This window comes from Camelus bactrianus, chromosome 20 (assembly GCF_048773025.1).
Source record: "Camelus bactrianus isolate YW-2024 breed Bactrian camel chromosome 20, ASM4877302v1, whole genome shotgun sequence".
Lineage (NCBI taxonomy): Eukaryota > Metazoa > Chordata > Mammalia > Artiodactyla > Camelidae > Camelus > Camelus bactrianus.
In genome coordinates this window covers 11,664,160-11,679,071 of record NC_133558.1, presented here as the reverse complement: position 1 = coordinate 11,679,071, position 14,912 = coordinate 11,664,160, and the positions used below count along the sequence as shown (strand labels likewise).

Below are 14,912 nucleotides of genomic sequence, written 5' to 3'. Positions count from 1 at the left end.
AACACAGAGACCCAGGCATACTCAGCCAGCCTCCAGTTCATCACCACTTCAACTTCTTGTCCGAACGAAAGTTACACTCTGCAGGGGCTCTTGTTACTCTAGGGTGTCAAAGCACATTGTGGCCAAGTAAAGGCCCCCCGCCTAGATTTCTTAGGCTGCATAGATCTATATTTAGACCCCTTAATTATTCTCACTGAGCAAACTCAGAGGGAAATTACTGCCCTTTTCACCAGATGTCCTGTTTCCAAGTGAGTAATAAATATGCTTAGATTTATTACCATCTCTAAGAAAAGTAGTTTAAATGGCCCGGACTCAAATTTTAAAATAAATGAGAAGAATCTCCACCTTTCCTGGTAGGTTAGTATAACTGGAATGCGTGTGTTGGTGATGGGTGTTGATCTCTGTCTGATTGAGAAAGAAACCTACTTAAGTCATTTGTTCTCGCACTTCTCTGTTTTGAAGACGACCTTTAGCATCTTTTAGGTCTTTAAATATGAAATTAAAGTATGATGGATAAAATTACTCTGTGATGATTTGTATCAGTTTAATTCAGGGCACTGGAATTTCTTTTTCTCCTTTAAAAAGTTACTTTCATTTCATTTGATTAATACAGGTCTAAAACCCCCCCGACAGTGTGTGGCTTAATTGCTTCCAAAAGACTGTTGGTAACCGCTTAAGAAGGACAGTAAGGGGTTGTCTTGTATATAATGGTGGAAAAAATTAGAAAATCGGGTATCTCTGCTTTCATTTTAAAGGCTATGAAGGCCCCTGAACTGAAGGAGAAGCTGGAAGAGTCTGAAAAGCTGATAAAAGAACTAACGGTGACTTGGGAGGAGAAGCTGAGGAAAACAGAAGAAATTGCACAGGTAGCTTGATAACTTAGGCCTAAAATACTGCGATTCTTTGCATTTGCCATCTTTTCTGTCTCGCCGCTTGTCATCCTCAAAAAGACCTTTGAGGACCTCTTTCTGCTGAACCAGAGCCTGCAAAGATCCTTTCCAGACACTGACTTCATTGTCTTTTATCAAGTACAGTTTGGTCCATGTATCTGCTAGAAGTGTTGGAGAGCAGTGGATTTGTGCAGGCGTGGTGCAGGAAATGGCTTTAGCGCGTCCTGCTCTTCACATTTAAACCAAAGTCTGTTCCGCGATTTTAGATCACCTGGCGAAGCACGCAGCTATACCTGACTGGCAGAGACTTTATAACAGACGGCGCATCCTAGTTTTTTCAGTGTGTTTGCTTCTTTGGGCTTGTTAGAAAATGCTGTGTGAACTTTACTTGAGCTAAAATAGTAAGCAAGGACTAATCTGTAGACACGCGTGAGTATGTGTGTGTGATATGAATCTCTACACTGTGCATTTCATGAACGTTTTAATCTTATTGACCACTTATAAGTATTGGACCATCCCAATCGGGTAGCTTGAAATCAGTAGCTGGGGACCTAGTCCAGCCCTCTGCTTATATGTTGCTTGTAGATACCACAGACACACACCTAACTTTCTGTAACTCCTCCATCGCTTTATAGTCACATCAGAGCACTTAACATCACTGGAAATTCTGTATTTTACACAGCTGGTTTCTTTATGGTCTGTCTCCTTCCACTAGAATATAAGTTTGCATGAAAGAAGGAACTTAAGTTTTTTGCTGTTGTGTTCCCAGCCCTAGATCAGTACCTAAATACATATTTATTTCTTGAATAAGTGAATGAATTCAAGGTCCTCTGCAATAGGAACCCAGCCTGCTCTTCCAGCCCCATTTCCCACTACTTTCCCACATTTACTAGGGGTTCTTGACCCCTGAAACCATCCAGGATGCCCAGAGTCTTTTCTCTGCTCTCCTATGCCCTTCCCCAAGAACACTCTGCTCTTAACCCCGCTGCTCCCCCAGTTCTTCCTGTTGAAATTCTTTTTACGCTTCAAGAACCGTCTCAAGTGTATTCTCTTCCTGAAGCCTTTCCTGAACTCTTAACCCATCACAGTCTCTCTCCTTTGAAGCCCTGCGGCACATTGTTTCTCCCCAGTGGCACAGGGCTCTCCTCTTTAGATTCACTTGTGTGGTCTTATCCCCTCCACTGGACTGTAAGCCCCTTAAGGGCAAGATGGTGTCTGGTTCACTCTTGGTGCCCCTAAGACACCAACAGAAGATGTCGTGCATTTTAGGCTCTCAGTAAAGTTGGTTGAGCTGAATAGAATGTGTAATTTCATTGGCATTGTCCCCAGAAACAGTGACTTAAGCTTTCCATGGATACAGCTCATGAATAGAGCAACAAATAGAGCTTCCCTGCTTTTGTCTGTTTTTGTGCACAGGAGAGGCAACGACAACTTGAAAGTATGGGGATTTCCCTGGAGACTTCTGGTATCAAGGTGGGGGATGACAAGTGCTACTTAGTCAACCTAAATGCAGACCCTGCTCTCAATGAACTTCTGGTTTACTATTTAAAGGTAAGTGAATATATTAATGGATAGTTGCAACCCAGATTCATTCCTGTACGATTTCCACTTGAGTCTGGATGCCTGTCTCAATGATTTTGCTTCTTGTACCCAGCTTTGCCCTCATGAAAAGAGAGAGAGTTAGGAGTATCATCAGGTTACCCTTGGGAGTGAAAGCCAGCTATTTTGTGTCATCCTGGCGCTGTGCAGTTGGGCTGATTTCCTGTGCAGGCATCAGAGGGGCACGAGTGAGCAGCTGAGGGTGTGAGGGGGGTCCCTGGTGATAGCAACAAGGATCCTGAGACGCTCTGAAGAGTCACCATTATGCTTCTGAGTAATTCTAAGGAGATCTCAAGATGGGCACAAGCCTAAAGCAGACTCTTGTGGTAGATTAGACAGCCAGGGTTCTTCCATGGCCATCCCTTCTACACCTGCATCCTCAGGAAATAACTTTTGGTCCCATAATCACCCTTCAAATGTGGAGATGGGGTATCGCCTTTTGGATGTGGCCCTCGGGCCTCAGGGTGATACCACTGACATCACTGCAGAGTGTACTGCTGCAGGTCTCAGCTGCTTTGCCAAGGATGCTGACCTGCCTGGTGACTCTGCAGAATGTGGTGGAGAATAAGCTAGAGTTGAAGAAAGTATCCTCAGTCTTCTGTCATCCTTTCTATTCTGTTTTCTCCAGAGACAAACAGTAAACAACTAAGTAGCCCCTGGTTTATTCAGAGGCCACTAAGGGACTTGAAGATCTGTTAATTTAGGAAACGGTGAAGGGGTCAGGAATGGTTTCTGAAGTCTTAATTTTGAAAGACCAAACCTTATGCTTTCTCTGTTGAATAAGGAAGTATTATTATCATAGTGACTTATTGATTTTTAGAGCAACAGAACAAACAAAGGGGAGGAGCTGTGGGCTTGAGTCACGAGGTGTCACAGTGCTCATACGTCTGGGGTTTGAGGTACTTAAAGTCATGCCAATCTGTACATTGTAGAACCCGCAGGCTTCAGTACCATGTAAAACAGTATTCAGAACTCAGCTCAACCTTTGTTATCATTTTAAAAGTTATGTACTTGAAAATAGGACTTTCCATGAAACTACTTTTAGTGGTTCTTGAATTTATCCAGCTGTTTTCAAAGCACTTTCACTGGTAGCTCGGGTGATCCTTGAAAGAATTCTGTTTATTAGATCAAATTAATAATATTGTCCTGGTTTTGCCAAAAAAAAAAAGGGAAAGAGAGAGAAAGAAGTTGTGAAATGGCTTGACCACGGTCACAATAATACTAAGTCTGTCAAGGTAAGATTGGAGCTCAAGCAGGGAGGAGGCTATAGCTCAGTGTTAGAGTGCTTGCTTAGCATGCACAAGGTCCTGGGTTCAATCCCCAGGACCTCCATTAATAAATAAATAAGTAAACCTAATTACCACCCCCCAAAATTTTTTTTAATTAAAAAAAAAAATTGGAGCTCAAGGTGTTCTGCTGTCGAGTCTGGTTTCTTTATATTTTAAAACAATAGCTAATCCCTATTGATTGGGTTTCTTCTTTCTTTCTTTTTTTCCTGTAGTGTTAAAATGTATTTTAAATTTAGTGTATTAAGTTAAGCTTTTGACTTACGATGCGCTGGGTCTCGCATCTCCTGTCTGATTCATCTAATACTGTCATGCATATGCTGCTGGGTTATTCAAATTGATTGCGATACATTTTTGCTGAGCTACTTGTCAGTGTACGTTTTTTTCTTTAATGGTCTGTTTCCAGGACCATACCAGGGTGGGTGCAGACACCTCTCAGGACATCCAGCTCTTTGGCATAGGAATTCAGCCTGAGCACTGTGAAATTGATATTGCTTCTGATGGAGAGGTCACCCTCACTCCAAAAGAAAATGCGAGGTAAGAGAAGTAAACGGCTGCTTAACATATCTTATTTGAAAATATATGAAAATAAGTGTCTTGTTTTCAGGAATAGACTGGCCCTTTCTGTCTGTTTGCTCAGTTGTGCCAAAAGTAGGGCCATACTGGGTTCTCAAGGATTTGCTTTCTGCTTGCAGAGCGCTGTGTGAGCAGTATTTAGAGAACTGGCCTCGGGGTAGCTGATTCTGCCTTTACTGGCTGGGTGACCTTAGATAAGATACTTCTTTTATCTAATCTTCAATTCCAACTTGTGATAAATGGGGCTAATAGTAGACAAAACATGTAGATCACTTGGCTCTGTGCCTGACATACAAATACTGAATAAAGTTAGTTGTTGTTACCCAGGGTAATGTATTGTTTAAAAAGCAGTTAATCAGATAACTTCATTGTATGAAAAATTCCTAAACTGGGCTATAGTATGTAAAAATTTGAGAATTGACAGGATAATATATTTTTAATGATGTCTTGAATTATTTTATAATCAAGTATAAAGTGAAGTCCTAAAACAGTATTCATTAATGCACAACATTATAATTCAGAACATACATTTTTATGAAGAGAACTACATTCATTTCAAATTATTCTGTTAATATTAGCCACAGACACTTCTAAGTGATGAAAAACTGAGACTAACAATAATAGCATGTGTGATTCATGGAATTTGTAGGCTTTGTGTTGTATGATATATTGTTAAGATATTTAATGGTCAAATCATACTATTCTTTAATTTTTAGTTATTCCGAGTTCAAATAGAATTTAGCTTTATGCTGCATCCTCCATTAGAAACTCTGGATTTTTTTTTTTCATGCTCTTTTTATAAACTTGACAGATAAAACACATACATACAACATGGTAATTTGATCATGTTCTCTTTTAACACTATATCTAAAAATGAGTTTATTTGGTAGATTTCCTCATACCCAATTTTAATTCCATGTCTTTTTACCCTGCTCTTCCTCCTTCCCCAGCCCGCCCAGTTTCCTCCTTTCCTATGACCTCAGGCTAGTGGTTGGTTCATCCATTCAGTATACTTTGCTCCAGGCTCTGTGCTGGGAATGCCCAAGTATGGTAACACAAAGCCTGGTGGAGAAGGTATAGAAATAATAATTATTACACAGGAAGATAAGTGCTTCTTCCAAAGTGATCTTTATAACCTGCAAAGCTGATCAGTGTAAAAATATCTGGGTTTGCAGGACTGGAGGAAGGGAGATTGGTTAGGATACTGTTATGATATTGTCATGGGAACACAGCAAGTAGCAAAAGAAGTGAAGAACAAAATGTATTTCAGAATTATCTGAGAGTCAGCAAAGTTTAATGATGTGCATGGGGACGGGATGGAAATTCACTTAGTAAAAGAAAAGGAGAAGTCAGCAATGGTCGCAGATTTCTGTCTTAAGAGACTGGATAAACAATGGTACTACTAAATCAAAATAAGGAATTCAAGAGGAGGAACAGGTTTGGAGGATGATAGGTATTGAGTGGTAATGAGTTCGCTTTGGGATACCTTGGAACATCAATGTGAAGATTTCCAGTTGCACATTGGATTTAGGGCTGTAGAGCTGCACACTAAAGATGTAGAACTGGGCATTGTCAGTGTTGCCTGTGTTGGAAGTGGATCTGGAGTGTATAGTGAAAGGGTTAAACCAATGTTTTAGGGATAGCCTGAAGACAAGCCATTGAGGAGGCTGAGACAAGGGAGTCAGAGAGGCAGTGGATGCAGGATAAAATGATGGAATCCAAGGGAAGAGAACATTTAAAGAAGAGGTCAGAATAGCAGCTAAAAGAGGTTCAATGGGATATAGCAATCAGGAAGACAAGAACAACCACGGGATGCTTAGGTGCATGCAGGTGTGGATATGGAAGGAAAAAATGCAAAGAAAGAATGGGAGGTGAGGAAGTGGGCCAAGAATCTTGGATGTGAAGGTGGAAATGGGATTGGAGACACAGCAAGAGCAGGACATGGGGTTAAGAAGGGATAGTCATTATTTCTTCAAACCTATCCTCGAGTCCACCAATTCCCTCTCATGTTTTATCTGTGCTTAACCATTCTATTGAGTTTTAAATTTTGTGTCTCTGTTTTTCACTTGTAGAAGTTTAGGAAGTCCTTTTTTGGATAGGCCTGGTCTCTATTGGTAAAGTCTTGATTTTACTCCATTGTGTGTTTTAATAATTTTATTTTTACTCATTTTGTTACCTTTGTTTGAAAACACTGTTCTCTGAAGTTGTTGGAGCTTCAATCCAACTGTTTGTTTTATCTGTTGATAACTGTGCTTCCTAGAGCAGGTCACGATTCTTTAGGTGTGTTCATCTTCAGCAGTTTATCTGTAGGGTCTGGTGGCCTGGCTGAGGCTGCATAAATTCCTGCAAAGAGGTTTTATATTTGCTTCTTCCAAGTACCCCAGGCATGTGTCCAACTAGAAATTACTTTTTAATGCTGATTTCTTGGCTTGGGTACATTACCAAACCAGGCAGTTTCCGTAACTTTTTCTTTTTATATTATGGTAATAAGAGCATACTATAAATGGCGAAGTGATTTGTTTGTATGTGTGTTCAGGGTTGTGTGTGTGTGTGTGTGTGTGTGTGTGTGTGTGTAAGCACCTAGATAGGGGTCCTCTAAAGATACAAATGATCATGAAAATTATTTATATATAAGAGAGGTGAAGCTTATTAGATTCTTCTCTGATTTGCTCTGTTTTTAGTTTTGTTCTAGAATATCACTGCCCAGTAGAACTTTCTGAGATTATGAAAATGTTCTGTGTCTGCTGTGCCCACGTTGGTAGCCGCTACCAAGAGATGGTGCTCTTGAGAATTACCATATGGCTAGTGAGAATGAGGAACTGAATTTTTTTAATTATAATTCAGAGTTTAAAATAATAAAGAACACTGAGTGACACATTTTTACTGTTGATCATACTGCTATTCTTAGAATTTCTAGGGAGCTTTTTAGATACCTTAATAAACAATGGGAAAATATTTTCCTTAAAAACTGACTATTGAATGTTTGGTTTTTAGGTAGAAAAGATAAGTATTCTAAAAAACTTTTTTTTTTTTTAAACCCGTTATCATCCTTTTGACAAAAATGTGTGTATGTGTACCTGTGTATATATTTATAGTGTCAAAAAACAAATTTTGAGTAAATTTGAACATCTAATTGGCTTTATTAAATGGTTAGTGAATCATGCAGCATCTCCGGCAAATAGACACTCTGAGGGGTTACACAACATGGAAGACTCATAGTAAGGAGGGTGGGATAAGGTAAGGAAGTCATCAACATGGGAAAAGTGGAAGTTCATTGGAGGAAAGTAAAAATTCAGGTGACAACAGCTTCTCATTGAGCTGCAGCTTCTTTATTGGCTGGGCTTGTTGCTGGGCAGGAAGGAAGACTTGCTCTTGCTGAGACAGTGGTTGCACCTCCTGTGTGAGAATGCGGGGTAGGTCTCTGCCTGTTGGGGTCAGTGACTGAGGTCTTTCTGTTGGGGTAATGTACATTGTTCTGTTTGTGAATCCATCTAACTGGCGATGAGTGGTAGGGTGTGGGCATTTCCTCTTCAGGCTTCTTGACTCCAACTTTAGTTGAGGTTTCCTTTTATTAATTTTCACAATAGATATAGACACGCATATTTATTTTTATCTCATTTTCCATTTTTGCAGATGAATAAGTCAGTCCATAATTCCAAATAGATGGGAGACAGACTTTTGAAACTTGAGTCAGAATATTGAGAGTCATTTTTATTGGCAAGAATAAAGCAAGTGTGTTAGTGTAAAATATACACACCAAGGTGTTTGTGTATGACGGATTAAAAACATTGAAGATGGTATTTCCATGGTACTTTTATCAATAAAAACTTAGCCACCAGACTTGAAATATTACTGCAAAGGAATGATTGTTTTCATATGTGAATTCTCCTTATTCTGAAAGTTTGAGCTTAAGAGTCCCCTAAAGATTAGGAACCAGATAACGAGAGTATATGAGAAAAGTCACTTATTAAAAACTTAAAGCTGAAAATAATACTCATTATTTTTCTCCACCAAACTTTACCTGAGAGTCTTTTAGCAAATTAAACTTTCATTATCCCCTTACTGTTTTGTTTTGCTTTGCTTTTATTATTTTTATTTTTTGTTGTTGGGGGCAGGTGATTGGGTTTGTTTGTTTGTTTATTTATCTATCTATTTATTTATTAAACGGAGGTACTGGGGATTGAACCCATGACCTCATGCATGCTAGACATGCACTTTACCACATTACCTCGTTTTGCTTTTAAAGGCCAGCAAAATCTCTTTTTTAAGTGAAAGAAACATTTGTAAGAAGACTAAAATTACCCATGCTAAAATTTCTGGAGGACTTTCCCTCTCCCCCTAAAAAAAGTCACAGTGACAGTGCTTTAACTGTGTCAAATCAGCTGACACGATCTTCTAATAAGCAGAAAATCCCATGAAAATCTTGTACAGCGACTTATTTAGGCTACTGAGTTCACAGCCCTTTGATAGCTGGTAAGCTACAGCAAAGTTGCAATGTAAGGAAAGCTGCACTGTTGAAAGACCACTTCCAAACGTCTGCTGGGCATTGGCTTGTTCAAGATTTGTTTCAGACCAGTCCACGGTGCATAGACCAACACAAACCCAGAGACACAATGCATGTCATTTTAAATGGTGTGATGTATATAGATGTATACAGAGGCTGCCAGAGTTGTCCTCCCCAACCCTAATCATTTGTTTGTTTGATTGTTTTCGAAGTATAATTGACTTACACTATTGTATTAGTTCCAGGTATACAACGTAATGACTTGATAGTTTTATGTACTGCATAATGATCACTATTAGAGTTACCATCTGTCACTAAAACTCGAATTTTGTACCTCTTAATCCTCTTCAGCTATTTCACCCATCTTCTGACCTCCCTTCCCTTGATTGATTTTACAATTCTTTGGTGGCCATTTAGGACTTAAATTTACTGTTCTTTTTATGTTTTACCCCAGTTTTTATTACGGGAAATTTCCAATATAAAAAAAGTAGAAAGAATAATATAACAAGCCCCCATATACCTGTCATCCAGCTTCAAAAATGAACACCTCATAGACAGTTTTATTTTTATTTATATGCTTTCCACATCTCCTGCCTCCTCCCTCCCCTCTGGATTGTTTTAAACAAATTCCAGGTATTATAACTTTGCATCCATAAATATCTCAGCTTGTATCTCTAAAAGACCAGTATCCTTAAACATAGCTCTGATACCATCACACCTGAAATAATAAACAATAATTCCTTACTAGTCATCTATTGAGTCAGTGTTCAAATTTCCCCCGTTACCTCATAAAGGTTCTTTTTCAGTTGTTTCTTGGAATCAGGATCCAAATAAGATTCCACCATTGTCATTGATTGTTATGTCTCTCAGGTCTCTTTTAGCCCGTGGGTCCCCATTTCTCTCCTCCCCTCCTTTTTTCCTTGCATTTTATTTGAAGAAGACACCTGGTTGTTTCCCATAGTCAGCATTTTGCTCATTGCATCCATGACGTCATTTAGCATCTTCCACTGCCCTGTGTGTTCCTAAATTGGTATTTAGATCTACAAGCTTCATTAGGTTCAGTTCCACAGGCATTGTTCTCCATCTCCACCAAGAGCACATAATGTCCAGGCGTCTGTCTTTGAGGGATATTGGCGTCCCTTGTTCATCTTCGCCTGGATTGTGTGTTTCAATAGTGGCTGTAGTTCTGTTATTCCTTCTCTAGGTATTAGTCGAATACATCTATTAAGAAAAAATTCCCCCAGTTATCTCTTTGGCTCCTGGGTCTGGGTTTTGTGCCTTTTACCATACTGCTGACACAGCCCCTGGTGTTCCCTCAGGTCTTGTGTAAACGGCACCCTCGTGTGCAGCACCACCCAGCTCTGGCACGGGGACAGAATCCTGTGGGGAAATAACCACTTCTTCAGGTAACAGCTTTGTGGTCACTCATATTTTCACTGATACGTCTTTTGTGTTAACTGAGCGTACACCACGTTGATGTTCTTTAATGGCGAAAAACCCTACAGAATTAATTTGCCTAAGAGGAAACGGCGAGATTGGTTGAAAGACTTTGAGAAAGAAGTGGGCCCCCCAGAGCATGACCTGGATGCAGCCAGTGAAGCTTCCTCGGAACCAGACTACAACTATGAATTTGCACAGATGGAAGTTATCATGAAAACGCTGAATAGTAACGGTAAGACCCTAACTCTGGATTCCTCCATCTTGGGCACTTCCTTACCACACACCATTCAGTAAGGGGTCAGCATATTATTCTGAAACTTAGACATGTAAAATTGCTAATTTCTTAGGAAGGTTATTGTCAAGGAGCTAATGAAAATACCCCAGGGTCTGGTCTGCTTCCTCAGGTATAGTCAGAGAGCGGGTGGTCACTTCCATGACACCTTGTGTTCCCGAGCTGGCTGTGGCAATGTTTCCATGGTCCTAGAGTACAGAATGACTGTGATGGAATTCCTCTTCAAATGTCCCATTTTTGAGCTTATCATTTCTGAATTCTTTAGCGTGTGAAAATCCCCAAGGGAGTATGACTTGAGGAATTTCAAATAGAATCTAATGGGAAGATAAAAGTTGCATTTTACCATAAACTCAGTTGAAATTATGCAGCCAAAGAGACCTATTTAATAAGCCCAGGTCACTTTTACAAACATGATAGCTGGAATGAAAGACTTTATAGGCTCTTTGCCTGACCTACACTTGAACCTGTCTCTGATCTTTAAGGTAGAGATGCTCCTTAAAGCATTATTTCTAGATCCCTCTTTTCAGTTTTCCTGTGTTCGTATTTAAGTTCTTCCTCTCTGTGTCTAAAAGGAAATCCTTTACCTTTTCATACACACTTACATGCATTAAGTAAAACACACACCAGTGTTTTCCTTGCTTGCTAGTTTGTAAATCTGTCCTTTCCTTTTCCCATCTCCCAGCATCCTCATCTCCAGGCTTGTGCCTGGGAACCAGAAACAAGACAGGAAAGTTCCCCAGGTCACAGGCACAAGACAGCATTCCTAGCAGAACTATTTCACAAGGATATAGTTGAGGCAAGATCCTGGAGCACCTGAGAAAGTTAGTTTCTGGACTTTGTCCAACCTCACTTCCCCATTCATCTGTTCCTTGGATACCCAGAATACCTAAGCATCCCTAACTTACAGCAGGGAGGGCCTCCGGAGCCCTGAGATCCCTGAGGTAGCCAGCCTCTGCCTGATGGGAAGCTAGGAGATAATTTTGGTTTTCACAGTTGAGCCTTTTCCTTAAACATTTATTTTCTCACTCTACTCTTTGAACAAGCCTGTGTGAGAAGAATTTGAGCGTGGCTGGAGGACTGTCAGTCAGATCTCTGGCAGATCAAATTGGGGATTCTGTTGCAGGAATAAAGATGTTGACCTTTTTATTTATCCCTATTTCTGGATTTTTAGTCTCAAGGACCGCCCCCCCCTTTTAATTATAAAGATGAAGTATGAAGAGAAGGCCAGAAGAAAAAACAAGCATGATGTATTTATATGAAGGGCATAGAATAGCAACAAAAAAAGAACATCACTAAGAATAGGAATTAGGATTAGCTACTGGACCTTTTGACAGTGCAGCAGAGGGTGGACCACAGCTGGCACTCAGGCTTCAGTCCACTCTTGCCAAGTTGGGAGGAATCCCGACAGACCTTCCCAAGTGGTATTCAGATGTCAGAATCACATTAGTGGGCCATTTAACAGAGTCACCTGTAAGTGGTTTTTTGGAAGCCCAAATGGATACAGGGTGTGACGAGAGGGTGCAGGCTTCAAACTCCAGGAGGAGGAATGTCTACTGGAAGAGAGCTTATTTCTTCAGATGAGGTTACAAGATTCTCTAACTCTGCAGAGTATGCTGGTGGCATCCATTTAATCGCGTATCATCCCACTTCACGGATTTCTGATTTTCTCCAATTGCTACCTCATTATCATATGTATATATACATGTTAACCCCCTGAATAACCAGTGAGTATTTAATATTTGTTAATTCCTCTGGTCTTCTTATCAGGCAGTTAGTCATTGGTGGCCTGGCTCATGGTGTTGACATGAGTTAACCATTTGTGTTCCAGATCAGGCCTTGCTCTCCAGTGTTGACTTTCTCTATTTCAAAGTAATGTTTCCCTCTTTCCTATACTTTATCCAATCTCACTGCTAAATGGAGCTGCCCTGTGGGGCACACAGATGTTCTCTGATAACGATGCTGAAATGCTGGTGGCCCGACAGTGTTCACGTGCTTCACGTCTACTGCTAGGTGGCTTCCCGATGATCAGCCTGCCTGCCTGGTGGTCATCCCCTTGGTGGTCCTATTTGAAGATTCTCTTCCCTCTCATGTGGTTTCAGACGAAGCTCCTGCACAAACAGTGGGATAAAGGTTTTAAGCGATTGGCGTTGGCATGGCGGAGCGTGACTGGGTTGTAGCAGTGCTGCTGATGGGTGCCTGTGCTACGTGCTTTGACAAAATCTAACTAACGTGATTGGGAAGAAGCTGATGTTTTCTGCCTGACAGAGGTGCTCTGAATTCTTGATTGGGGAATGTTCCCTTTCCAATTATGACCCCTCGTCCCCATGTTCCAGCTCCATTGCCTTCCCAGTGGTGAAAATCTAGTGGCCGTTCTTTTCCCCATGCGTCCAACAGCACAAAAGTGTCCCTGCTATTACTGCTACTCTTACTAACGGCTGTGTTGCTGTCGACAGCACAACAGTTCAGGACAGAGTGCTGGTGGATAAATATGCTCCTGCATTATCCCAGTAATAGACTCGGATCATGGATTTTCAGATCTCTAGAGTAAATAACGATCTAAAACCCATTTCGTTTGAATTAAGAGTAAAAGCAAACCTGGTATCTGTAGACCTTAATGCGTTCTTCCCGGAGGCTCAAATAGGAATCAGACACTCAGCTATTTTCACAGAGTCAGTGGCAGCTCTAAAGTAAAGAGCAGCTAAGGGGCTGGTTGGTGAAGGATCCTAGAGATTATTCCATCTGGGATTAAAAGGTTCTTTTTACCCCAGAGGACCTACTTCCCTTTAATTTAGTGCCTTGGGCATCTTGGTATGAATTAATTCTAATTCTCTGTATCACATAAATGCCCTTCAGCCTCTACACCATCACCCTCTCTCTTTTCCATTCTCAGGACAGATGAGTAAGTTTGAGCTCATTGCATAGTTCCATACCAGGCAAAAATAAACTAAGGAAGAAAGAGAAAATGCTTTACCCAAAGTAAATGGGATCCTTTCTCTTGTCCTGAAACACCTACCTCTTTGGTATCTTGACCTGAGGCACCAGACTCACTGAGTTTCAAAACAGTTCATTCAATAGGGAGAAAAATGAAACTGTAGACACTGTCTTGATAGTTCATTGGTTGTTTGGGAACAGACCACGTCATCTTCAGCTTCTGTCCTAGGTGGTAGCAGAGAGTCAGATTGACTTGGTGAGTAGGATGATCTTTTTAAGGATATGCTGTATAGTGATAAAGGCCAGAAACTGGTTAATTAATGGTTAGTTAATTTGAAAAGAAAATGTTATCAAATATGTCTAAGAGAAAGGTGTTTCCAGACTTGTGGTGAGATCGGGGTGGGGAGGGAAACCTCAGCCCCTGTACCTCTGCCGGGCTGTGTGGAGCGTGGCCAGGCCCGAGTCCCCAGGCAGGGCTTCCCAGGCTGGTCTGTGGCGGGTTCGGGGAGCAATGCTCGAGCTGCTCTCTCTTGCAAATCTGTGGCCATTGATGAAGCCTGGCAAGTAGTAGGGGTGCTCTGTTGAGGCAGCTGCTAAAGCAGTATATAAAAGCCTCGGTGACGTGTCTGTTGGCGTGGAACCCCTGTCTCAGCCATGTGCGGTCATGTGTGTTTCTACACACCACCGACTAACAGGTGGAAATAACGATTGAACATCTTGTCCAGTGTCTTTTGCCAAAAACCCTAGAATATAATTCTGTTTAAAAAATTGATGTGTCTTCCAGTTTTCTCTCTCTGGAAAAGATTGATAAACACTTAGGTAGGGCCCTTGAAAATACAGCTCTTTTAAATATAGGTGGATGGTGAGGACCCTGTCTTTTCTTTTTTAAACCTAGAGCCTAAATAGAGAAAAGAATACTGTTTGAGAAACATATATATTTTTTAATTCTGAGAGAATTTTTCTTCTCTAGCCCTTATATGTAAAATTTCTTTGATCTCCTCCAAAAAAGTTCACGGTATTATTCATCTTTTTTTCAGAAGTCATAGGGTTGTGTCAGAATGTCTACTGCTTTGGAGTGTATTGATTTTCACTCTATGGAAAAGGTCTTACCCACGCAGGGTCTGCCTCTGTATAAAGGATTTGTTTTAGGCGTCCATTTTCCATTGGCCTATCAGGTAACATATTTCAGGAACTCTATGTCAGGGCTCTATGAAGAAAACTGTTCTGCTTTAGAAAAATAATGAATTTTAGAATTTTATGTCAACAAGAACAGTGTTGTTTTTTTTAATGTACTCTTTCAGAGAGTACTAATTCTGAGGAAACCATTGGAGGTGAGAGTACTGCATCAATTTATTTCTAAGTTCATCTACTCCAGTGCTGATCTGAGTTCAAAA

The 14,912-nt window shown here is 40.6% G+C and overlaps 1 protein-coding gene across 1 annotated transcript in view; it reads left to right on the top strand.

The window, feature by feature from the left end:
- Window positions 1-14,912, top strand: part of KIF13A (kinesin family member 13A) — a 174,076-nt gene that overhangs the window by 120,876 nt on the left and 38,288 nt on the right. The window contains 5 exon segments of the mRNA XM_074348138.1: window positions 756-866; window positions 2,307-2,441; window positions 4,182-4,312; window positions 10,175-10,261; window positions 10,361-10,527. Coding sequence (XP_074204239.1) covers window positions 756-866; window positions 2,307-2,441; window positions 4,182-4,312; window positions 10,175-10,261; window positions 10,361-10,527 — 631 coding nt within the window.